This window comes from Balaenoptera borealis (assembly GCF_965194805.1).
Source record: "Balaenoptera borealis genome assembly, chromosome: 17".
NCBI classification, from domain to species: domain Eukaryota; kingdom Metazoa; phylum Chordata; class Mammalia; order Artiodactyla; family Balaenopteridae; genus Balaenoptera; species Balaenoptera borealis.
In genome coordinates this window covers 27,672,156-27,699,125 of record NC_138876.1, presented here as the reverse complement: position 1 = coordinate 27,699,125, position 26,970 = coordinate 27,672,156, and the positions used below count along the sequence as shown (strand labels likewise).

At 44.1% G+C, this 26,970-nt stretch overlaps 1 protein-coding gene across 11 annotated transcripts in view; it reads right to left on the bottom strand.

The window, feature by feature from the left end:
- Positions 1-1,896: 1,896 nt before the first annotated feature.
- Positions 1,897-26,970, bottom strand: part of SYBU (syntabulin) — a 114,107-nt gene continuing 89,033 nt past the window's right edge. For 8 of the 11 annotated variants that reach the window (XM_082364319.1, XM_082364317.1, XM_082364316.1 and 5 more), the window contains 4 exons: positions 14,357-14,459; positions 7,366-7,569; positions 5,766-5,915; positions 1,897-3,877 (listed from right to left, as the gene is read on the bottom strand). In XM_082364319.1, coding sequence (XP_082220445.1) covers positions 2,782-3,877; positions 5,766-5,915; positions 7,366-7,569; positions 14,357-14,459 — 1,553 coding nt within the window. In that variant the 3' untranslated portion in view covers positions 1,897-2,781. Of the gene's footprint in view, positions 3,878-5,765; positions 5,916-7,365; positions 7,570-14,232; positions 14,275-14,356; positions 14,460-26,970 lie in introns of all 11 variants that reach the window. The other 3 variants (XM_082364314.1, XM_082364315.1, XM_082364320.1) reach the window with 3 other exon arrangements.

The window sequence follows — 26,970 nt, the reverse complement described above, 5'->3', positions numbered from 1 at the left end:
TCTGTTCTCATGTTACTCAACTTCCTAATAGGATTTCAACACAATTGACCATTATCTGCTCTTGGTTTTCAGAATATTGCAGTTACCTAGTTTTCCTCCTGCCTTTGGGCTGCCTCTCTCAGGCTGTTTTGTTGGTTCTACATCCTCTACCTCTGTCTAGATGTAGAAGTGCCCTTGGACTCAGTCCCTGGCCTTCTTTTCCTCTTTACACTCTCCCTGGATGATTTCATCCGTCCCATGGTTTTAAACAGTATGTAAATGCTGAAGAACCCCTATTTTATAACCCTAGCCCTGATGACTCCTGTGATTTTCACATTCATACATTCAATTACTCACTTGACATTTCCACATATTTAACGGACTTCTCAAATTTATTGTCCCAAACTAGCTTCTCTTGAACTTTTCCATTCTCAGTAAATGACACCACTATTGACCCAGATGCTCAAGTCAAAAACCTGAGTGATCCTAAATTTCTCTCTTCCTTAAACCCTACCTCATCTCCTCCCCACATCCCATCTATCAGCAAATTGCATCAGTACTATTTTCAAGATCTATCTTTAATTATTCAACTTCATCTCTATATCCACTTCCACCTCCAAATTGTCGTCACTCATCTGGACTATTACAATGGTCTTCCTGTTGCCACTCCTGCCTCCGTACAATACATCCTGCACATAGCAGCCACAGAGTCAAAAAAAGAAAAAAAAAAAAAAAAAGAAAAAAACCCAGATTGTATCATTGTCCTGTATAAAGTCTGTTAATATTTCTCATTGCACTGGGAATAAATTCAAACCAACTCTACCATGGTTTACATGGCCCCATATGAACTAGCTTCTCTTCCACTTCTCCAACCACCCCCTTACCCCTCATTCGGCTCTAGCTACACTGGTCTCCTTGATGCCCCTCTAACATGTCAAGCCCTTTTCTGCCTCAGGGCCTTTGCCTCTGTTCTTTCTGCAAAATTTTACCTCCCATATCTTCCCACAGCTGGCTCTTTATCATCCATTAGCACTGATGTTATTTCTTCAGACAGGTGTTCCTTGCCTTTGTCCCCATCAGTCTTGGTCAAGGCACCTTATTCCCTTGGAAGCATTTACCACTCTCCAGAATTAATTTGTTCATTTGTTGGCATGTTCTGTGTCTTTCACAGACAGAATGTAAGTTCCCTGAAGGCAGAAGCCTTGTCTGTCTCCTTGGCTATTGATGACAGGCCTAGCGAAGTGCCTAACATGTGAGCACCCAATAAGAATTTGTTGGATGAATTCATTCAACAGCTATTTTTAGAACCCCTACAAAATGCCATCTGCTGTTCTAAGTTCTTGACATTTTTCTGTGAACGAAACAGAACACAGATCTCTGCCCTCAGAGACCTAGCATTTTAGTGGGGGAGATGGGCAATAAGCAAGACATAGTAAGTGACAATACAGTACGTTTAAAGGTGGTAAGTGCTGTGGAAGAAGAGTTTCTGGGTGAAAACTTAGAATATTCCCCAGTCTCTTCCATTTGTGTGTAAAGTGGAAAAGTCATTTGCTTTGCAGACCCTTGAAATCTTGGCTTCTAGAGATGAAAGATGAGATCCTGAGCAATCTACCTCTTTAAGGCTCAGCTCCCTTATCTGTAAAGCAGAGTAATACCCATATCACAAGATTGGTGTGACCCTTCCCAGCCACCCACTCTCACCCTATTATTCCAAGGGGAGGAGACATACGGTGCAGCATTTTCTCCCTCTCTGAACCCTTAGCATGCTTTAAAACAAAATCAGCCCAACTTTCGTGAAAATGCTCAATATATCCTTACTGAATAAATATGTGGACTAACAAGTGTATGGATAATTTCAGAGCAAACAAACAATCAAAGCTACTTGTCTTCAGAAACGATGCTTTTTAAAAGACAGAGTAGGAGGTCCTCACCTTTCTTTAATAATTATTTTTCCCTCTTTATCATTTAATTCCATTTTTACAGATCCCTACTGTTAAAGACAGAAGGATCTGCTATCCATTTAGTCTGTCTTATCATACGTAAAAGTAAAATCACAGAGATAATTATTTTATAGGAGGATAGAACGTTTATTTAAATGGAAACACTAATCTTTATTTTCATCATGCTGAAGTGTGTGGTTACAAACGATTTTCAATAAAACACTATATATAATAAGCAAAAAATAAGTTAATACAATGTAAACCTTACATATAGTTTCATCAATTAACAGGTTTAAGAACAGACGAGCCATTTAAGACTTTGGAGCTACATCTAGTAGAAAACTGCAAACACTCAAACCTTATCAACCCCAAGTAAGACACTAAAGAGCTATCAAGGCTTCTTCAAACCAATGACACAAATACATTTTTCTTTTTGGTTACGGTCCCCTGCTATGCACAAGACCACTGGAATGCTGTAACAATTACACATTTTAAAACGGCAAAAAGCAAAGCAAGGAGATAACATGCCAGCCTTATAGAAGCTGTCTTGAAAGTGCAAACTTTGCATTTTCTCTACCTGAACCACTAGGATAAGTACGGGCACCTCAGACGACACGGCAGGATCATGAGCATGCTTTCTGTATCACACTGGCGGGACATGTACTGGAACCAGGTCTCCATGCCTTCGAAGATACCTCCCGTTTTAAACAGTGAACAGGCTTCAGCTAAGTATAGTGCAAATCAAACACCGAGGAGCAAAAACGACAGAACAGAGACCGCCACAGGCCGACCCGCTGCTTCTCCACCTGGCAGGCAGCAGGCCACACGGCACAGACTGGCACACGGAAGTGCCATCTTCTCTTTAGGGTTTGATATGACAGGCGGTGCGGCGGAGCGAGTGCAGCGCCACCGTGCAGCAGCCCCGCAGCAAGGCCCCGATGTTGTAGATGGGATCCGTTCCCCCCCTCTGCGTACTGAACGCCCACAGCACGGTGGGGACCACGGGGGCCGCCACGGCCAGGAGATCCACCAGGAAACTGCTGCTCCAGTACCGCCCCACGACGCCCCCGCCGGACAGCGGGACCAGGCCGTCCAGCCTTTCCTCCGCGGAGCCTGCAAAATCCAGCTCTCTCATGAGGCGGTTCCCACGTGCCTCCGGACCCACCTCGGCGGACGGGGTCTCCACGGGAGACAAAAGGATGGCAGAGTTTGGATTTCTTGGAGTTAAATCGACCACGATGGCAGAGATGGACTCCAGGAAGCTTTCCATCGAGTCGGCCCCGGACTCATCCTCAGGGGACGTGGAGCTGGAGGGACAGGGGTCCTGGAGCTTGAGCACGTGCCGGATGAGCTCGGAGACGGCAGGGCTGTAGGGCACCACGTCGGTCTGCACGGCCTGCTCCGCCACCGCGCTGCCCTCTTCCTGACCCTCCAGCTCGAGGGCCTTTGCCCCAGGGCTGGCACGAAGCAGCTCCAGGTCGCCGGCCTCCACGGTGGTGGCTGTCACCAGCTCATCGAACACACCTGTGCCGTGGCCCGCGCTGTGTTCCCCCAGCAGCTCGCTGCTGGTCCCCGCCTCCATGGCCGGCTCCTCCGGGGTCAGCGCATCGGCCGTCGGGCCGAAAGCCGTGCCGAGGGCTAAGCCCTTCTCCGGGGAATCACACGGAAAGTCGAGACACAGCTCGTCCCTCAGAGAGCCATTGTGCGCCATCTCCATGCTCTGAAGTAGAGACTCCAGCTTCTTGTTTTGAATGTTTATGTCCACAAAATATTTCTGAATGCCTTTGTCCTTATCGGCCAAGCTGCTCCTCATCGTTTCGATGACCTGTTTGAGCTGCTGAATCTCCTTCCGGGCTTCCTTGAGGGCCAGCTGGGCCTCCACCCGGTGGCACTCTTCCTCAATCCAGTCCTCCCGCATTCGGGCCAGCTGGGACTTCAGCTCTACGATCTCACTCTCCCTAGGGCCAGAGGAGACAAGCCCTGCTCAGAAAAAGGCCAACTGTGAAGCAGGCAGCAAGCAGTTCTGGCACCCGGCCCAGCCCATGCTCTCCCACCGGAAACATACAGGTTAAATCAGTTTTGAAATTTTTTTCTTTCGCAGGTATTAGCCCTGAACTGCCCCCTTAACTGTAAAATAGCTAAAATAATAACAGTAACTAGAATCAGAATAAAATATGCTATTATTGTGTTTTTTTTTTTTTCTTTTTGAGTGCCCACCATATGTCTGATATTTCACTAAGTACTTTTCAGGCATTAGCCTCTATTCACTACAGACAGACCTCGTTTTACTGCACTTTGCTTTATGGTGCTTTGCAGATATTGTGTCTTTTTTTCACAAATTGAAGGTTTGTGGCAAACCTGCTTTGTCAGACGCTGGTTAGCATTTTTTAGCAATTAAGGTATTTTAAAATTAAGGTTTGTGCAGTGTTTTTAGATATAATGCTATTGCACCCTTAGTAGACTCTAGTGTAGTGAAATAACTTTTATAAGTGCTGAGAAGTGAAAAAATTCGTATGACTCACTTTATTGCAATATTTGCTTTATTGCAGTGGTCTGGAACCGAACCTGCAACATCTCTGAGGTAGTCCTGTATTTAATATTGGAAATTGTTTTATTAGAACACATTAGCGTCTCTTAGCTTGCTTTTATCTCCATAGTCTACTCTTTCCTGTGTCCACAAAACAATTTGTGGAAGGAAAGTCCATATCACTTTTAATTACCTATCAAAGGCAGAAGGCAGACTGATAAGCTTTAGCAGTGCAAAACAGTTCTGATCATACACCAATGATAATTTCTTAAAAATTTATTTAAATCATAAAATGCTACATGTTGCAAGGACTTTGTGAAATGTTGATCATTCTCTCTCCTCCCAGGCAAGATGACACTGGATCCATCCTACACTGAAGGGAATCTATTCTATTTCTTTTTAGATCCTTCACAGGACCCTATTTCCAGATATTTGTCAAAAAATTCTTCCTTACATATAATTTCTTCATAGTCTGTGTAAATATATATCCTCATATTCTCAGTGTTTATGAAGACCAGGTAGTCAGGATCCTGACATATTTGAACAGTTGCTGTAAGTATTGCTTCTTTAAGTTTAGGCTTGACTCTTCTCCAGTTTCACTGCCTTCCCATACCTCCCTCCCATGACTATTCAAACCCTCCCATAGATTCCTCAAATCATAAACCAAAGACTTCCAGAAAGTAGGGTCTGACTCATGTCACCCTTACCCTGAGTTCACAGCCACTCTGGTCAGAGCTCTGCTTGTCAACTGCAAAATGACAGGGAAAAACCATCAAGCAGAAAATCTGGCCTGTCCCAAGATGTCAGTTTCTTCTCTCTGGGATAAGATCTCTTAAGCTGGGGCTGTATTTTTTTTTTTTTAATTACCATAACACTTGGCCTAGAATAATGAACCTCTTCCTTCAGCACAGAAATAGCTTGTAGGAATCACAATGGACAAGGCCATCCACTCTCTCACAGAGATAAACAGGGCTTCACAGGGGCCAACTGTGTGTGACCCATTCTGCTGGAAGTATGGGATTGTTCCTCCAAGTGTTCCCACCATTTAAAAATAGTCACACACACACCCAATTTTTCACATCAAAGCTGGACACACCCAGAAAAAGCAGAGGATCCCTTCCAACCCAGGAGGGTTCCCTGGACCCCTGAAACAGCCAAATCACGCAGGATTATAAAATAGCTCTTTTGAGAGACTGATTTAAGAAGTCTGACAAAAATTAAATGAAGTCATTTGTCTTCTTTTCTTGTGTGGGTTCATATTTCATTTTATGGAAAAAGAAAATGTCCTAAACCACAGCGTGCAAGGAACGTGGGTTCACCTCTCATGCAGTCGGCGCTCAGACTCCTTGAGCCTGGTCTTCAGGTGTCTCACTGTAACCTCTTTCTGCTGCAGAGGAGTCAAGTACTGCTCTGGATTTGGGGGTTTGACACCATGATTTTCACCACAGGACATGTACCTTCCAGATCGCCTGAAACAATGGAAGTAACGAAATGTTACTTTTTCTATAAAAAGAAAAGTTAAGGCACAGCTAACAGGCTGAGAAGAAATGGCAGCCGTTTGCTGGGACCTTAAACCCCAGCAGCGTGTGACCTCACTTCAGAAGGGGGACAATAATCCACCTGCCCATCTTAGGACTGCTCAAACTGGGAAGATTGGGGGCGGGGTGTTTGTGGAGGGGGCGGGGACAGGGGAGAGGGAGATTTTCTGTGGCCTAGGGATGATCTCATATAAAATAATGCACAATTGTCCACAGGCCTGCCTGGCAGTTCAGGGTAACAGGCTATTCTGTTAAAGGACAATGAGTAGGGGCAGGTGGGAGGGCAGGAAGGGAGCGAGATGACCTCGCTTCCACACAATGTGCCACTTGCCTAAAGATCCTGATTGTTGTTAGTTGAATTCAGATTGTTCTGACATCAGTGTGAGTGTGCTGACTTGGTGGAAGCTTTCCTTCTTCTGCAGGGAAAAAGGCTAGTCCAGTCTCACCAGATAGGTTTTGTAAGAGAGGCGCCCACTGCTCTACAAAACTTCCCTTGCTGGAATCTTGGCCTGGCCAAGAGTTGGGTATCGCTGCTGTAAGAGCTGACTAATGAGACCGGGATGCCCAGGAGGAGGAAGACCGAAGGAGGAGGGCTGGCAGCTTCTTCCCCGACTCGGGACCGCATCCAAGCCGCTGCACTAGCCCTGTTCCCCCTGAGCCTGTGCTCCATCCAAGGTGGCCCGAGTCCAGCGTCCAGTTCCCAACTCTCCTGTTGGGACCTGTTTGGATGTGCAGTTCCTTTTTTTCTGCACCCTCATGCCTCCCGGGGACTAATTCATTCCTTGCTTGACCTTCAGATCTCATTTCAATTTCACTTTTTCAGAAGCCTCCTCTGACCCCTCCGGCCCGAGTTGGAGCCCGTCCTCACCTTTTACATACACATATAACAACAGGTACTTGCAGAATAATCCTAATGTGTTTCTGTCATTAGGATAGCTAATATTTTTCTTCTCCTCTGGGCAGTCAGCAGAGGGACCATCTCGGTTGTTTACTGCTCTATTCCCAGTGCTTTACACAGTACTGGGCACAACGTGGTACTCAATAAACATCTGGTGTTTGAATGAATGAGCAAACACACGAATGGCTCTTCTCTGTTCGGAGGGAAATGCATAGGACCCTCCTACTGCCGCTGTGCCATTTTTTCTGTCTAGCCAGGAACTCCTGGGACTGCGGAACCTTATTAGAAACGAAATTGTGGCTCGTGCCCTTTCTGCAGCAGCGCTTGAAGGATTAGCTGAGTGTGGGAAAGGAAGGAGAAGTGTCGTATTACAGAATAAGGCAGGGGATCAAGAGTTGTATCATTTTTCAAATTTTTTTTAAAGAGAAGCTTACCAAGTAGGACAAACTAAGAGTCATGAATTGGGAGATAGACGGCACTCACCTCATGACGGGGCTGCAGTCACTTCCCTTGTAGGAGCCGGAGTTGCTGCTACTGGGGGAAGAAGGCGCGTAACTGGGATGGATGTTAACGGGACTCAGCTGATTCCTGCACAGCATGGACAGAAGGTCCTTCTCCCGTGGGGAGGGTGGGCTGTTGCCAGACTTGTACGATGAAGCTCCATTGCTCCGCCCGTGGGGACCTCGACTGGGACAGAAGCATGAAGAATGTTAGAATCCTTGGGGCTGTAGATACCCAAATGTGAACGCTTTGTTCCTTCTTAAAGCTAGTCACCACTGAGGAAATCCAATCTATAGGGTTGAAAAGGGCAACATAATTATTCCAGCAATTTGGCTTTGTGAGTGGCCTTCTTCCCACCTGCCCGATATTTTCTCTCCTGTGTCACCAGCACAGGCAACCTCTCCCTCTTCTATTCTTTCAGATAGTTTCTGACCATAGATTAAACCCAGCTGCCTGCTGAGAACACAAACCATGTAAAATATCGATTTGGTTTAGTTTCGTTCCAGAGGCCATTTTGAAGATGTGGCTTTTGTTCCAGTATACCTGTTTCTGCGTTAAAATATCCAGGTTTGGCTCATGTTGGGTAAGAAAATTAGGGTGTTTCATTTGGAGGATGGGGGAGAAGGGGTTTGCCCGTAAAGAAAAAGGAAAAAACAGGATAGATAAATATAACGCACATAAATGTATCGCCTATAATTTTTTTTAAAAATAAATTTATTTATTTATTTATTTATGGTTGTGTTGGGTCTTCGTTTCTGTGCGAGGGCTTTCTCCAGTTGCGGCGGGCGGGGGCCACTCTTCATCGCACTGCGCAGGCCTCTCACTGTTGCGGCCTCTCCCGTTGCGGAGCACAGGCTCCAGACGTGCAGGCTCAGTAGTTGTGGCTCACGGGCTCAGTTGCTCCACGGCATATGGGATCTTCCCAGACCAGGGCTCGAACCCGTGTCCCCTGCATTGGCAGGCAGATTCCTAACCACTGCGCCACCAGGGAAGCCCTCGCCTATAATTTTAACCATCTATTTTTTTTCTTTTTCTTTCCATCCCCAATGACATAGCACAAACTTTATCATTTAACTGCTTAAATGTTAGCCCCCTTTTTTCCCCTGCCTCTTGTCTTGCCCCTCCAGCAAGGAGGCTGTCCCTGTGGTGAGAGTGGCTTTTCCAATATGGAATTTGAGTATCACTGGCCTCCTCAAAGCCATTCAATGATTCCCCACAGCCTCCAGAATAAAGGCCAGACCCCTTAATACAGCTCCCAAGGTCTGATCCCACCACCCCATCCAACCCATCCTCTGCTCTTCCTCCCCCTGCATTCCAGACAATGTACAGTTTCCTGATGGTCCATGCTCTCCATCCTCTTTTTAGTTTTGAACTTATTATTTTCTCTGCCTAGAATGTTCTTCTGCTCCTACCCTGAGCCTCTGGGTACCTCCTACTTCAAGACTGATGGGAACCTACTCCAAGCAGCCTTCTCTGGACCCTTCATTCCCGAGGCCAGTGTAGGTGCTGTTCGCTGGTGCTTCCCAACACCCTGTGCAGACTTCACCGGGGAACTTATCACAGTGCGTCACCACGCACGTCTGTCTGTCTTTTCCACTAGACCAGGGCATCCTGAGGGCAGAAACACAGCCTGTGCTTTTACATCCCCACTACCTCCTGGCACATGCTAGGTTCTTCCTAAATGACTGCTAAGTGAATAAACCGGGTTGAAGTCCTGGCACTGCCACTTACTAGGAACTTAGGCAAGTAAGCCACTTAATATTGGGGATATATGATAACTTTCACAGATTTGACATGCAAATAAATCAAAGAATGGATGTTGAGTACATTGGACAAGCTGTTAAGGGCAATTCTACTGCAGGGTACTGTTTCTGGATAAACTGTTTGAACTTCCCTGTTAATCTAGTTCCATTAAATTTGATACCCCGGAGTGTAAGGAAGCATCTAGAGAATGTTGAAATTACTTAAATAGGGTAGCACGTCTATGTCAGGAATATATCTTGCTGACATTACAAGGAAACAAAAGGGAACAAGATACTTTTCATATAGCAGGACTTATTTTTGTCAATCCCTCTTTGCAATTTTGATTACAACTGTATCCAATGGACACATCTCACTGAGAAACATGAGTGAATGTGAGTATGAGTGTGTGTGTGGGTCTACTTGGCTCCAAAACCACAATTACTTACTTAAGATCAAATACAATTTGAACTAGCGGTCAACCCAGTAAATCACATATAAATGAAACATCACCAAGTTCTAAAGTTAAAAAGTTCTTTCCTTTTGAAATCATCCACATGGACTCTGCCTCCTTTTTTGTGAGAAGAGGACATTTTATATGGAACAGATGGGCCGGTGGCTTTGTGACAAACCAACTTCAGCAGTTCTTTGGTGGGCGTGGGGCAGAAAAGAACATGTACTCTGGCTTGGATGTGCCTCTCTATGCTTCACTTCTGTTGGCCTGACTATTTCTTAATGTGGCTATGAGAAACATAGAGAGTCAACGATTACAAGTTAGGAGAAAGAGTAAAGAGCTATCCCTCATGTGGACCTGGGGAATTCTATTCTGAGTTAACCTTTGCTGAGAACCTTCTGTGACCCAAGCCTTGTTGCAGGTGCTCTATGAACATTGTTTCACTTAATTTTGACCATCATGGCAATAAGGCTTATGGCAATAAGACCGGTACAATGATCATTTCCCTTTTATATTATGTGAAGTACAGGCAGTACTCAGTTATGTGAAATAACTGAGGCTCAGGGGAAAAAAAAAACTGGTTCAAGAACTCACAGCTCAACTGGGATTTAAATCCAGGTCTCAACTCTACAGACATGTCTCCATCTTTATACAAATGGAATATATTGTTTGGGTCTTGTAAACAGGTATATTAGGTACTGGCTAGGTATGTGGTTATTACCTGAAGAATTTACCACCGATTTCTTTAGTTTGATGCACACACTGAGATGCACGATTAGTGACGTACAAATTAAATGAGATGAGGATTTTGTAAGAACTCATCTGCTATACAGAATAGAGCAAAAACTCTTCAAACTATCAAACATTACTAAGGTATAATTGAGTTTTGAAATATATTTCAGGAAATGAGTTATTAGGCTGTTTGTAATAGCTAACTTTTAAAAAACAAACTACCTGCTTTAAATTATCAGTTCTGTTCCTTACATTTAGTTTAGTTCAAATGCTAACATGTGTGGGTACAGATTCATTGTGGATGATAATAAAAAACATTTGCAATGGAGAGGACAGGATTCCATGTTTGTCAAGGCCATGCACAGGCAAATCTGACGCTACCTTCCTAGCCCTCCCCAAATCCCTTGGTCTGATGGACAAAAAGAATGCAGCCCACAGAGAGGAGATAGAATTCTGGTACCCCGCCCCCTTCCTGCAAATCTGAACCAGTAACTGGAAAGTGAGAGAAAGGGAGAAGTGAAGAAGAGATCCTCAGAAGGCGCCCAGGTGACTCTCTATTCTCCAGGCATTGCCCTTTCCTTCAGGTAACATCCTCACCCTCACCGTCACCGTCACCACCACCATCACCACCACCATGCTCATCATCATTGTTATGGGCTGAATGGTGTCCTCCCCAGATTCGCAGGTTGAAGCCTTAACCCCCAGTACCTAAGAATGTGACTGTATTTGGAAACGGGGCTTTAAAAAAGGTATTTATGCTAAAATGAGGCCCTTAGGGTGGGCCCTAATCCCAATTTGACCAGTGCCCTTACAGGAAGAGGAAATTTGGACACAGACAGGCACAGAGAAAAGACTAGGTGAGGAAACAGGGACAAGACAGCCATCTACAAGCCAAGGAGCAAGGCCTCCACAGAAGCCAGTCCTGCTGACACCTTGATCTTGGACCTCTAGCTTCCAGAATTGTGAGAAAGTACATTTCTGTTGTTTAAGTCCCCCAGTCTACGGTATTTTGTTATAACAGCCTGAGCAAACTAATACGATCATATTCACCACCACCACCACCATCAGTGGCAGCAGCGGCAGCATCTTGCCCATTAGTATTACTTTTATCACTATTGACTAAAACAAGCATGTAATGACTCTTTTCCTGAGTTCTGGGCACCGTGTTAAGCACTCATATCTATCAGTTCATTTAAATCACTGAGGTAGATGCCATTATTACCCCATTTTCCAGAACAGGAAACTGAGGCTCGGGGCCCTGGGTCTTGCACCTAATAAGCAATGGACGCTGAACTCAAGCCCAGGTCCATCTGACTCCAAATCCTGAGGTTTTTTTTTTTTTCTTCTTCTTACTTCTCTCTGCCTCTGATAAGATTAGAATTTTAGCTTTGTTGTTGTTTTTTTTTAATTAATTTATTTTTGGCTGCATTGGGTCTTCGTTGCTGTGCACAGGCTTTCTCTAGTTGCAGCGAGTGGGGGCTACTCTTTGTTGTGGTGTGCGGGCCTCTCATTGCGGTGGCTTCTCTTGTTGCAGAGCAAGGGCTCTAGGTGTGCAGGTTTCAGTAGTTGTGGCACGCGGACTCCAGAGTGCAGGCTCAGCAGTTGTGGTACATGGGCTTAGTTGCTCCACGGCATGTGGCATCGTCCAGGACCAGGGCTCGAACCCGCGTCCCCTGCATTGGCAGGCGGATTTTAACCACTGAGCCACCAGGGAAGCCCTAGGGTTCTAGTTTACAAAAGAGAATTCCTCAGAAATATCAGCAGAGTTGGCCTTCTCTAAGAAGAGATGGTTTGTAAATCTTTTAAGTTTTGTTTTCAAAATTGCCTGTCAAAAACATTCTTTCCAACTACCCCTGTCCTTCATTTCCCCCACCCCTTCACCAAATGTTCCCGCTAGCCTTCTCCCAGGATCTAATTCTCCACAAAGTAAATTCATTTATTACAGGAGGAACCAGCCAATTAAAAGAATCATAAGCTATTTTAAAGTTTTGCATGGATACCCGGCCCATCTAGAGGAGCTATCCTCAATGCATGGTCCTGTAGAACACACAGATTACGTGAAACACCTGAGATGTTCCATCCCAGATATCTACTGATGGTGTTCTGTGCCTGGGTCAGATAAAAAAAGTGAACATAATGGATAGAACATTTGCCTATTTCAATTTCCTGTCTATTAAGCATATATCTGATTTCCACATAATTATATTTAACTACTTTATGTTTAACACATCAATTTTTCATCACTGAGAGAATTCATGGATTCCAGACTAGAATATTTTCTCTAAGTCACTCAGTATAACTGACTTTACCTTGGAATTTAACCACAAACACAAATTCCTTTGAAATGCTTAACAAAATTGGCTTGCTCTTCAGGCCATTTCTTTTTTCTTTTGCCTCTCTGTTCTTTGATGCCTTGTACCATAAGTATGTGCTAATTTCTTGAATGGGTGAGATAAATGGCTTATTCTCAGAGCAAGCCACGTCTGATTTATATAGAGAATGTTTATGGTTACATCCTGTGATCCCAGAGGCACTTTATTTCCAAAATAAATGGTATTTATCTATTTTGAAGAACAACTGTGCTTCTTCACTGTGGACTTCACTCTTTAGTTACAAGTTTGTTTGGCTTCAGCTTTAACAATAAAACTCTGCACTGGGGCTCTCAGGTCCCTTTATAAATATCAGCCATATCTTCTGCTCACCTAAGAGAAGTGGGAAACATTGGCTTGCTCAGTCCTGGAAATGCAAGCTTTTAGAAACTAAACAGCTTTTCTTCAGCAAGGAACCTTAAAAATCATGTGGTCCAATCTCCTTTTTACACACTTGGACACTGTGGCCCAGGACAGTCAAGTGACAGTCACCCCTGGTGTCATGTGGCTCACTCCATCGCCTTGTTCAGGTCCCTGCCCAGAGCTCACCTCATCACAGAGTCTCCAGCAACCAGCCTATCTAGACTATACCAAACATCCTATTACCCTCTATATCCTTTCCCTGTATTTAAATATATATATGTTATTTATATGCATTTATTATCCTTCTTTCTCTACTAGAATGAAAATAGTTTTTCATAAGTTTTGTTTACTGCCATATCTCTAGAAACTGCCTCACAGTAGATGCTCGATAAATACGTATTGAATGAATAAATGAAGCCACTGACGGCAGCAGAGAATCCTGGGGCTGACAAGCTGTCGCCAAACGTGAACAGTGGCTCCCATTTCCCTCAAAGTCCTTCTCTCCCCCAGTCCAAACAGCACCAATGGCGAACGCCTGCTGATGGTTACTATGCTTCCAGCAGTGACCTCACACTTTACCTGAATTAACTAATTTAACCCTAACAATAAACCCTACCAGGTGGGTATGACTGTAGCCCTGTTTTCCAGGTGAGAAAACTGAGGCGTGGAGAAGCTGAGCCACGTGCTCAGGGCCACACAGCCTGTAGATGGTGGAGCCGGCATTCAAACCGAGGTGGCCTGGCTGCTAGAGCCCTCACACTTCGCTAGTCTGCTCTACTGCCTCTTTCGGTGGGCAGGGGGCACCCAGGCCTATGAGCTCCACACTTTCTTCACCCCTTCCCCAAGTGAACGTTGGAGGTGGCCAGAGGGTCACTATGCTTCTTTCACAAAGACAAAAAAGGAGGCTCAGCTAGAGGAAAGAAAGGGTGAAGTCAGAGGCTCTACAGCTAAGAGGACAGATTCACGAAGGGGCGGCAGGGTGGGAAGTGGGAGACGACTAGCCTTATCCTCAGGTGGGCACACAGGTGGGTGAGGAAAGGAGAGAGCAGGGAGGGAAGGCGCCAGGGCTGCATGAGAGGGCGTCGCGGGCGGAGGAACACAGGGCAACCACGTCGTGACCAAGGTGGGTGAGGTTGGGAAAAGTACCAACTGTGAATCACTGTAAAAACCAACCAAACAGAAAGCACTCACTGAATAAGCATAAAATCGGAACGCACAGTAATCCAGGTGGTTCTAGAGACACATAAAGTACAGGTAAGTGGCCCGGGTAACGCGTCTTAACAATTACAGAGCAGGAGGCAGGAGGCGGGCCTACTTGCGTGAGAAAGAGGAGCGCTTGCTTCCCGCAGCAGACATGTGGACCTCAGGAGCCGAGAAGCTGCCGGTGCTGCTCGAGGAGCTGAAATCGGCTTCGCTACCTGCAAAACAAAGGGGGAGAGAAGCATGAAGGAAATGAAACCCGAGAACACGCCGGCCAGTTCCCTGCCCTCCGACGGCCCTGGCTCCCCGCGTTTGCGCACGGACTCAGCAAGTGGCCGGGTTCCAGCGCTCCCAGGCTCCCAGCGTTTTCCGCAAAGCAGACGAGAGAAGGCGCAGGCATGAGGGCGTCGTTTCATAAGCACAGCTTGGGAGCACAGTGAGGCAGGTTTCATAGATGCCGGCTTCCTGCAGAGGAGCAGCGGTGACCCGGGTCCGGCCCCAGTGCCCGCCTCTCCCTGTGCGCCAGCGCCCCCCGGGAACATCAACGTGCCGGCCCCAACGTTCAGCAGAATGAAAAGCCTGCTCGTCACCCCCAAAGAGGTTTTTCCCAGAGAGTTTATCTCTAGGCTTTGTAGTCGTCTAGCCGTACTTGACTTTGGCACGTTAGGGTCTGGAGATAAGCAACCGTCTAGAAGCTGTCATGGGGAAAGCCTGGGCTCCCGATAACTGCTCCAACCGGCACTATCTGATTATCCACCTTCTCTGGCTGCAGCTGCAGCTTTTCTATGAAGAACAGAACCTTAACAAATAGCAGGAACTGAACATTTCCAAAGAGAGTGAAAAAAGTTCACAGTGACAGTGACAGAAGCTGTGAATGAAATTGAAATTTGCATAGTTCTGGGGGTGAGTGGAGGGGTTTATTAGTTTGCAAAGATCACGTTACATTTGAGCAGACTAGAGTTCAGTGTGTAATTGGAAACATGCTGTGTGGTAGAATAACTAATATAAATTCATTTTTAACAAAAAAATACATAGTTCTGAAATAGTAATAATGAAAACATTCCATGGATTGCCTGGGGAAGTGCAGGGGCATGGAAGAGGTAACAGGACAACAGGAAGAAGAGAACCAGGATTTTTTTTTTTTAAAGAAGAAATTCCAGATGTTTTTGGAAAAATCAATCTGATAGGTACACAATTTTATTTGACCTTGTTTCTCAACTCCTATGCCACAATTTGAGACTCTTCTGGTCTAAAACCCAGAGCCAGATCACATTTCCGAGTTGAGGAAAATAGGAATAATCTAAATCCCTTGCATTTCTAACAAGCAGCGATCAGTAATCATCATTTATTGATGATCACAAGTCTTTATTGGGCGCATACTAGGTTCCAGGCCCTGTTCAAAATTCTTTCTATACTTTGTATCTGTTCATCTTGACAGCTTTGTAAGGCAGATATTAATCTCACTCTTCTACTATTGAGGAAACCAAAGCTGATTTATTTGTCCAAGACTTATGCGTGATGAATCCTGTCCAGGACCAAATCCCATAATACCCCTGTGATAACATGTCCTCAGGAAGGCAGTGGTTAGAAGCAGGGGCAGGAGAGGTTCCTCCATAAACTGCCATCTCCCCCACAGTCAAGATGAGCCATAGGGACAAGATACAGCCAGACCAGCCCACTGGTGGACAGGTGCTGTCACTAATGGGGTGTTTTAGTGTTGCTGGAGGGGAACGTCAACGACAGCAAGGCAAAGAGAGAGAAAAATCCCTTCCCTGGTTTCTAGGACCTCTCAGGAAGGTCAGCCTCTTCGGGGAAATAGATCAAGAAGGACCGCTTAGTGCAGATGACAGCAGTGAATCCCAACTCCTGCAGAATTCTGGGAGGATTAAGGTAGCAATTTATCAGAACTGGGACTGGCTATTCCTTCTGGATTTCAGAGACTTTGTCTAATGATGTAATGAACTCCCAGAAGCTCCCTGAACCTAATTAGTTGCCTCTGAGTAATGTGTTGGCTAACCTGTAGTATTTAACAGTCTCAAGGACTCATGATTGGTAGTGCTATCCAGGAACACACTAGTCCTGACAGCCTAATTCAACCAGCCTTGTCTGCTAGTACATTACCAGGTTGGTTATTAAATGATAAAAGGGGACAGTTTTCAAAAATAGATCCTATGGTTGCAGCCACCAGGTGGAAGATACTATTTTCTAATGTAAAATTATTCCTCCGAAACACCCAGTTTTCACTCTTTAAAAGGTATGCAAAAATCCATCAATTACAATTTAACTGCCTGCATAAAAACGGAAATTCTAGAACAGAAACAGACAATTGCTGAAAATCCATTGTTACCTCACGATGCCTCTGACCTGCAGTAATTATGTACCCTGAACTGAAGGGACAACTTTGTTCTGAACTTTATTGCTCCTGGCACTCAATACATTGACTCTTTACTGTTTGAGTACTGTGATAGTGAAAACTGTATATGCTACTTAACTATTTCTGTTTATGATTTTTAAAAATATAAACTATTTCCAGTTTGCTTATTGCCATGTAAAGTCCATGCACTCTTTTTAAGGGATACACAGAAAAGTCAGTTTTACTGTGTGATCTGAATATATTCTCCCCATTTACTAAGAAAACTCAGAAGAAGGCTGGAGGCCTGAAAACCTCTTATTTATCTATTATCTGGCAACAAAGACACCAGGAAGGAGAGGCACTCCTTAATGCATTTCCTTTACACAGTGTATGCAACTAGGTGATTGTCATGGGTGCTGTATGTAGTTCAGTGCTCTTTTGGGTTACTAGAATCATGCAAAGAGAGTTTCTAACCTAAAAACATAGGCCCTGAGTCAGACAGCCCAGGTTCAAATCCCACCTCTACTGCTTGCTAGATGGAAGACGTAGGCACATTACTTCACCTCTCTCTGCCTCAACTTCTTAATCTGTGAAATGGAGATTGATGATCATAGCACCTGCCTCATAGGGTTATTGTAAGCAATGAATATCTATCTGCCATCTTAGAAGAACACCTGATCTGTTGTAAGCTCTCAATAAATGTTAGCTGTTATTATGATTCTGCAGGGGTTAAAAAGACAACTTTTATTATACTATACATCTCCTTTGTGGAAAATTTAGAAAATAGCAACGATGCAGAGGGAAAAATATAGTCTATAATTCCATCACCAAAAAAATAAGCTTTTGGCATGTAACTATTCAGCATTCATACTTAATACATTACTATGTAACCTAATTGTTTTTCTTTTAATATGTGAATATCTTTAAAACATGGCACATTTTGTTTTATTAAATCAATGAATATGTAGGCTATGTCCAATTTTTCTATCATTAGAAGCAAAAACTATGTGCCAGAAACTATCCTGAGCATCTTTTACATATTAATTCATTTGTTTCTCATGACAGGACAGACCCTATGAGGCAGGGACAGCTAAGGCAGAGAAGTTGTGATGCTCACCAGGTGACACAACTAATGAGAAGTAGAGCCAAGAGGGAAACCAGGCCGTCTGACCCCAGGGTCCATGCTCCTTTTTTTTTTTTTAATTATATCTTTTATTTTAAGTTAATTAATTAATTTAGTTTTGGCTGCATTGGGTCTTCGTTGAGGTGCGCAGGCTTCTCATTGCAGTGGCTTCTCTTGTTGTGGAGCACAGGCTCTAGGCGCACGGGCTTAGTTGCTCCTCGGCATGTGGGATCTTCCCGGACCAGGGCTCGAACCCGTGTCCCCTGCATTGGCAGGCGGATTCTTAACCACTGCGCCACCAGGGAAGCCCAGGGTCCATGCTCTTAAACACGGGCTTAATGGCTATCCTTGGGCATCCTTGTTTGATTACTTCCTTAGTATAAATTCCTAAAAGTAGAATATTTAAGCCATAGTATATACTCATTTTAAGACTTTTAGTATATATTCCATAGGGATTTTTTGGATGGCATTAGCTGAAAGCAGTTTTGGTGGACAAGGAAGTGTTTGCCCCCATCTGCCCGTGTGTAGACACCTGATTGGTAAATCTCTGATGCCACAGGGAATACTTCGACAAAGCACAGGAAACAGTATTTGGCCCTTGAAGAGCTGTGCTTGAAAAGCTGAAGGGGATTTAAAAATATGCATATCCAAGTCGTCCTCATCGATACTGTCTCCGATCAGCTGCTGGGGCTGGCGGAGCAGGGTTCCAGGACTAAACAGGGAGGATGCACTTGATGACCTTGAAGATAGTTGTGATGCCGATGTCCTGGTGACTACACACCCTGCAGCGGGCTTTCCAGCTATCAGGGAGCTATGTTTTTTGTTCAGTAGTACTGCTGGATCCTCTTGAGAGGCTTTACTTTTATTCATAACCTTAGGGTAATAAGCATTCTGTGCATGTGATGGTAAGGCCGGGAATTAGAGAAGGAAGGGTAAATGGAAACAAAAAGACTATGGGCAAAAACTGATAACTAGATGCATTTTTTAAAAACACTGCCTGTGATTCAGTCTCTTAGGACGTTATTATTTTTGCCTCCTTTCAGGAGACTGTGGATTCCTCATACATCAGAACATCACAGGCCTCTGAGAACAGAGCCATCCTGACGTCTATGAAGCTGTATTAAGCCATCCTAAACCACTGCTTTAAGCAGCCCCAAACCTTCCTTTATCCTCTGTCACCACAAAGCTATCAAATTAATTCAGGTTGGCCACCTATATCCCCACCTCAAATAGAAGCAGCAAATTAAAAAAAAAACAAAAAACAGTCCCCCATCAATTCATCCTCCCATCCCACACAGATACACAGATCTTTTATTTAAAGGGCTCTAGGGAGGAGAGAGAGGCCATTTTCACTGAAACCAAGCAGCACTATTAAGAAGCAGCTGGAGCAGTGGACACATGTAATTACAGAAGAAGCTGCTCCAAGTATATTCAGTAGTACTGACTCTTAGCTTTGGGGGCCCAGCCAAGGAATCCAAAAAATGCTTCACAGCCTAAAGAGGATTTTTGTTTTAGCTTTTGCAAACTATTCCCAGAACGCCCATAGGTGTTTATCTCAGAAAAAAACATATATATATATATATATATATGTTTTCTTGCATATCGGAACATGTCTTCCTGAAAAATTGTAAATACCATTTCCATTTTATCATAATTTCAGAAAAGATTTATCTTCATTCTGATTGATGTTCATATGGAGCTGCCATACAGTTAAAAGCATATATGTAAACATTTAAAAACAGACGTTCAGGGACTTCCCTGGTGGTCCAGTGGTTAAGACTCCACACTCCCAATGCAGGGGGGCCTGGGTTCCATCCCTGGTCAGGGAACTAGATAGATCCCACATGCCGTAACTAAAGATCCCGCATGCTTCAACGAAGATCCCATGAGCTGCAACTAAGACCTGGAGCAGCCAAGTAAATAAATAAATACTAAAAAAAAAAAAAACGCTCAGCCCTCACCAGGTGGTGGTGGTTGTTTAAATAAGTAAATAAATAAATAAAAACAGAAGTTCAAATTTAAAGTATGTAGAAGTGAATAATTTTGTACTGATAAATCTAACTATATAACTATAAACATAAATCTAACCACATAAAAATAAAATAGCAGTCAAAGACAAATAAACTGAAAGAAAATATTTATAACATATTTATAGACAAAGGGCTAATTTCCTTAATTTACCAAAAGCTCAAACTGAGGCAGGAGACAGATGGGACCCCAGGGCAAATGCTTTGAGTTCGTTTCTTGTGGACCGATACTCCAAGGTGGGAATAAGAGGACAATTGAGACAGGAGGCTGGGCCCTGCCCAGATAGAAGATAAGAGACCACACAGTCCTCATTTTCAAAGTCAGGAGACCTCCCCGACTACACATGTGCAGAAAGGCTCCTTGGAGGTCAAAAGGGGAGGGATGCCAACCTACCCATAGACCTCTTCGGTAGAATACATCTTGGCTAAGAGATGCACGCAAACACATGGGAAACTCCTGAGATATACCAAATACGGACTTTGAACCAGGCAGATCAAAATGATTGGCCAAAGGAAACCCGGAAGAAATGCCCCATAAAAGTAATTCAAACTGCCATGAGGGCATGACTCTCTCTCTGAGCCCGCCTGTGTGTCTATCCACACATACTGTACTTCTTTTTTCTCCTAATAAATACTTTACTTGTGTCACTACTTTCTGTCTTTGTGGGAATTCTTTTTCTGCAAAGCCGTAGGGCCAGGGCCTTCTCACTCACCACTGCTCTAGTGGCCAGGATTCGGTGCTCTCACCACTGCGACCCGACCTCAATCACTGGCTGGGAACCGAAACCCTGCTTCAAGCTGCTGCAGGCCCAGGCCACCCGAAATCATATTAAATCAGCAAAAAAAAAAAAAAACCAACACAGAAAAATGGGCAAAGGACATGAACAGGCAGATGGCAAAGAAAGAAAAATAAACAACCAATATACCTGAAAAGCCATACAATCTCACTTATAAAATTAAAAATGTACATGAAAAAAAGATTTTTTTCATCAGATTGGCAAAAAAAGAAAATCAAAGTTTGATAACACTGGTCTGTTAAGGGTTTGGGGCAAAACACTGATAAGATTGAACGAGAGTGTGAATTGGTGCAATGTACATAAAAAAGAAAACTATACCGCTAGGAACTTATCCTGCACATATGCATTCAAAAAGACAAGTCAATTGTCCTTCAATACTGACTGGTTAAGTCAGGTGGTACAGCAACCTAAGAGGATACTCTGCAATCATGAAAAGGGGTGACATGAACCTGTGTGTGCTGAAGTGAAAAGATCCGGAAGACCTGTTATTAGACAAGAAAAACAAGATGCATAAGAGTGGGTGTGGCATGCTTTCTTCTGTGTAAACAATTCTTTAAAGAATATAACTTGCTACATGCATAGAACATTTTTCTTGAGGGACAAAATAGAGATTTGTTAATAATGGTTTCCCTTGAAAATAGGACAGTGAGGATATAAAGAGACTCTTATTTTCATTTTATAACTTCCTGAGCCATTTGGCTTTTCTAACCATGTGCTTATATTACCCTTGTTATAAAAATTATAAATAGGGGTACAGTGCAATTATGGACAATTGATTTTTTTTCTTTTTTCCTTAAAAAAATCTAAAATTTTTAAAGGAAAATCATTATATAATAAAAGTAAACATGGACTTCCCTGGTGGTGCAGTGGTTAAGAATCCTCCTGCCAATGCAGGGGACACAGGTTTGATCCCTGGTCTGGGAAGATTCCACTTGCCGCGGAGCAACTAAGCCCGTGCGCCACAACTACTGAAGCCTGTGCGCCTACAGCCCGCGTGCCACAACTACTGAAGCCTGTGCGCCTACAGCCCGTGCTCCGCAACAAAAGAAGCCACTGCAATGAGAAGCCCGTGTGCCACAACGAAGAGTAGCCCCTGCTCGCCACAACTAGAGAAAGCCCACGTGCAGCAACGAAGACCCAACGCAGCCAAAAATAAATAAATTAAAAAAATAAAAATAAAAGTAATCACATCATATAGTGCGGTATTAGGAGGGCTTTGCAGTCAAGCCACTTGAGTTTGAATCATGGCTCTTCTACTAACTCTCTGGAGCTTTGAGCAAGTTGTTTACCCTCTCCCTGCCTCAGTTTCTTCATCTGTAAAATAGGGATGAAGATATTAATAGTGGGTATTGCTAAGGGATTGTGGGGATTAGGCGAAACATACAAAGAAATTAGAACAGTGTCTGGCACATAGCAAGCACTCAATATATGTTAGCTTTTATTATTTCTAACTAGAATTACTGGTACAGTGGCTTGAGGTCCAGAAGAGGGCTTTTCAAACATCTTTCCCTTAAAAAGCCCCACAATAGGAAATGCCTTATCTCACTCAAGTCAGGCATTTTTATAGTCACTCTTTACAAAAGTGGTCTTCCCTCAGTGGAGAGCATGTTTCTATTTTTAACCGTGTGTGTGTACACAATAGAGTATGTATAAAGATCCACGGTCCTAAAACAAACTCCCCATGGACACCTCCAAATATCTCTAGAGTTTCCCCTGGGTTAATGCACACAGGTTTGCAGCTCAAGTCTTGACAGAGGCCAGTCCCCGGAGACAGGGAGGGAGGGAGCATGGAAGAGGAGGCACAAAAGGGCCGAAAGGTCAAAGACAACTCCATCACGGTCACTCCTTTATCTTGGCCTGGCTCAGCCACCTGTCCCTGGCAGAAATACAGTCTACCTGCTGACCAAGAAAAGTAGATGAAAGAACTGATAAGCAAAGAGGGTGTAAAGAAACTTCAAGAGGGAAGGAGGAAGCGAATGTTTCTGAGCAAGGCAAAAAGCCTATTAATCTCCCTCAGGGACTCAGGATCTAACTAGTCTCCTTCTGCCTCACTTTCCAGGAAAATTAAGACTGCACTGGCCAACCTCAGTAGAGTACAGGAAAGGAGAATGGGTGCTGTTTGGCTTCATGAATGACCACCCAGCTTCCCTGGGCCTGCACTCGTCATTAGTAATAAACAAATAAGCGACCGTGTCAATTCACCAGAGATGGCCAAGAGGGGAACGCTAGAGAAGAGATCAATCAATTCAACCCAAGGCCAATCAGATGCTTCTGGGGTCCTCCAGCACTGCTGCCAGGCACAACCCAGCATCACCAGAAGGGGGCGCCAGCCTGCAAGTTCACACACCAACAAGCTCTACCCAAAGAAGGCTCTACAAAGGCTGGCTACCCCTCTCACTAGCCATGTGTTCTTGGCCAAGTGTTTTTAACCTCTCTAACCCTTAGTTTCCTTATTTATGTATATACATATATATATATATTAAGGTTAATTTATTGTTTAACAAAAATTTATTGAGCATCTGCCATGTGCCATGTGTCAGGCCCTGCTCTAGGTGGGTGATTCCTACCTTGTTGATTTGTTGTGAAGTTGAAATGAATGGGAAGTGAAATGCATGGAAAGTGCTTGACATGCTCATAAATATTAATCTTATAATTATTATTAATAATGCAATGATTTCTAAACCTTACTATGCATAAGGGTCACCTGGGAAGTTGAATAATAGTGCAGATTTCTGGGCAACACTCACAGAAATTCCACTTCAGAAGGCCGGGGGAACCCAGGAATCTGCATTTTACATAATTATGATAGATGATTTTGCAGCAGATGGTCATGGACATACTGAGAGGAGGGGCGCTCCAAAGATAAAGAGCACAGGGAATCTCTCTCCAGTCCAGCCAAACTGCAAGAGCTTTCTTCAATGGGAAGTGGAAGGTGAGTGAGCAGCAGTTAAGGTGGCCAGGCTGCCAACACGAGATCATTCATTCAAGGGCAAGGTACACAGGAGAGAAGAGTTTAACTTACAGAGTGATCTGTTCCCTCACAGCTCTCCAGAAGCACCTTCCTGGGCTAAATGCATTTTCAGAGGATTGGAAGGGAAGGGGGGGACATACAGAAGGTACCAGTTCCAGCCAAACTCAAGTGCACACATGTTCGTTTGTAAAGCTAGTAGGATACTTAGCAGCTGGTCCATGGTTTGAAGTCCTCATAATCCTGTTTTAAAGAGGAAGGACCGAACAGTTTGGACTTGGGGGTGTCAAACATCATTCAGCAGAGAGAAACACCTCACAATCCAGCCAGCTCTCCTCTGGGTCATCCCATCAGCCCTAACCTGCTGCCTCTGGTGTGGTCGAGGCGTCCCTGGCTGACAGGCTGAGTGGCACCAAAGGAACCACACAGGCATGTGGAGCCTCCCACACTGAACAAGCATTGGGCACAGGCCCTTAAGAAGGTGGGCTTGAGGGGCAACCCTCTCCCCCACTAAATGGGTCTGGGAAGGGTTGCATCCACAGTGGCCATGAACTTCATCTATACTGATTATCTTGGGGGCCTGGTAATAGCAAGAGCAAATCCTCCTTGAAGAAGTTTTCCCTCTTACATTTTTCTCATCTTTGATTTGTCGAATTTACTCAACTGAATTTCTCCCACTTAAAAAAAAGCCAGCTGGTGAGCCTGCCACTTCTATTTAAGGAGAAGTGTTTATCCAGTGTTTACCAAAATGAGGTGCCTGCCCTCCGCGTCTGGCAGCAAAACCTAAATCAGGGAAAAGTAGCACTCGAGGTGGCAGTGGTGGGTTCGGAGCACGGGTGTCATCGTGGGGACAGCTGACAGGGGAGGAAGGAGGTGGTGAAGGGGTGGGAGAGAGAACTGGGGACTGACATGCCACTAGCACTACAAAGTTGGAGCAGGGCTGGGATTTGTGTCTGGGACTCTAAGTCCAGAGTATAAGGCAGAAGGAAAGGATGGATCTTTTTCCAAGTCCCCTCATTTTCCACCCTTAGTAAGGCTGAGACAGTGCTGTCTGAAAGCAGTTTGAGACCATGAATGGAACAGAATCACCCACTTGCTAGGAAGAAGATGACATAATTTATAATTGGCTACAGAGACATGCAACAGGGTTCTAAAACAGCATTTCTTTCTTTTTTTTTTTTAAACCTCACTCTGTCTTTAAGCACAGTTTTTAAAATTGACTCCAAGACCTAACAGCCTTGACGGCCTCCCCTCGTCCTCGTCACCGTCACGGCTATGTGACGGCCTGCAGGGCACACCATTCAAGGTCTGCTCTCCGCTCACAGGCTCCTGGGGGGCCACCACCCACCTCCCACACTGAAGCTGCATCTCACAAGGCCTCACTCCCTTGACTTTCGCAGCAGCACTGACCTTGCCCTTCGCTCCATTTAAACAGTCCACCAGTGGAGTTACATCACTGGACCTTGTCAGCACTTGGCCGTGCTCCACTTCTAATATCTTGACATCCTTTCACCTTGGTTCCTAAATAATCTATCCTTTCTCTTTCTCTCTCACATTTTCAATCCCCATGAAGTTGTTTCTCTTCACTTTTTATGAGGTAATATAGTTTAGTAGCCTCCACTACTAGCTGTGTGATCTTGGGAAAGGCACTTAGGCTCTCTGTGCCTCACCTTCTTCTATGGAAGGAGAATGATAACAGTATCCTTCTTACAGAGTTGTTGTAAGGATTATGTAAACTAATATATGTAAAAGCATGTAAAAAGTAGTGCCTAGCACTCGGTAAGCATTTTAAAATATTGCTATTATTTTTATTTTTCTTCTCACGATCTCCCTCTCTGAATCACATCTGGGTCCCAACACATGAAAGGCCAAAATCAGGGAGGACTTGGAGCAGAGGCCAGGAGTGAGGTGAGGCTGGTGTGGGGTGTGAGTGGTGAGCAAGGATTCAAAACAAGCAAGAAAAGAAACAAATAGAAAAACATTCTGACAGGAGTGTGGTAAAGATTCTTCCTCATCCCTTTAGATTATAAATCAATGAGTAAATCCTCAGACTTGGGCTGTATTGACTAAACTCTCCAATTTCACAGGAAAGCCTCAAACACACTAAACAATAGAGAGTTAATCATCGAACCTTCTCGTAGGGTCTGGGGGGTCACAAATAACGTACTCAGGAGACAGCATCTCCACAAGGGCTAGATTTCATCAGTTCATATCTGTACATCCCACAGCTCTTTGCACACCTAGCAAATATCAAGTTGAGATGCTGACCCCGTCTTCAGAAAGAGGCAAACGTCTTAGGAGGGATATAAATTAGGTGCTAAAAGAGGCCAACAAAGGAAAATACTATTCCCTATTGGAAGAATTAAGATTCCATGGAGATGCCCAGTGAACTAGCTAGCTTTTGAAACTATTCACGACAATCCAAGACTGTAGCAGGAGGAGTCACAGAGATGGGTGTCCGGGGTGAAGGTAACAGCATGTGGAGACAGCCCTGGAGGGAGGTGAAGCAACAGCGGGAACGAGGGGATAAACGCAATTTAGAAGCAGGCTAGTTTAAAATCCTTCTAAGACACAGGCCCCAAAGTTTTATTGGACACATAGATCTTTTTAATTTCTAAAATTCCTACCTTTGCTTCTCTGAGAAAACATGTAAACATGTGACCTTTCTCAGACAGGTGGATATAAAAGAAAAGGAAGCATACATGTTTTTCCTGCTCCAGGGATACTAAAACCTTAGTTCTGTCTGAAGTCACTCTACTGACAATCTTTGATGATCTGCTGATACCCGCCCCCCTCCTTAGTGATTTGTATTTGTAAGCTGTACCAACTGAGACAAGAGAGTGGAGGAAGTGGCCAAGACTTGAGGTCACATAGTGCTATGTGGAGCCCAAGCATGGACCTAGAGAGCAGCATTGCCGTATTTTCTCTGCAACCCAGAGAGCTATTTTCCCACTTGCCCCTCATGTTTAAATATTCGTTTCAGAAGCACAGAACTGGATTAATCAAATTCCTCGGTTCTTGACACACACTCATTAGCTCATGTGAGACTATATTTTTACTTACTGACTGGTTTGTTTATCTATTTTTGTTTTTGTTTATTTCTTCACACTTAATATTATAATAAATGAAGGAACCAGCCCCATCATAAAAACTAGAATGTCGACACCAGCTTACATCTACTTCCTCATCCTACTGTCTGTTCACCACTTCCTGCTTTCATTTTTACAAAGAACAATCACATCTATTTGTATCCCTACAAGGCAGATTTTTTTCTGGTTTTGTCTATTTTTTACTTTTTAATAAGCAGGTTATCATGATATGAATAATATTGGGGATGATTTTCACTCAAAATTATGTTGCTAAAATTCTCCATATAGTTGTAGTACATTCATTTGACTGCTATATAATAGTCCACTCTATGACCTACACCGTAATTTATGTCTTAATCCTTCTGATGATGA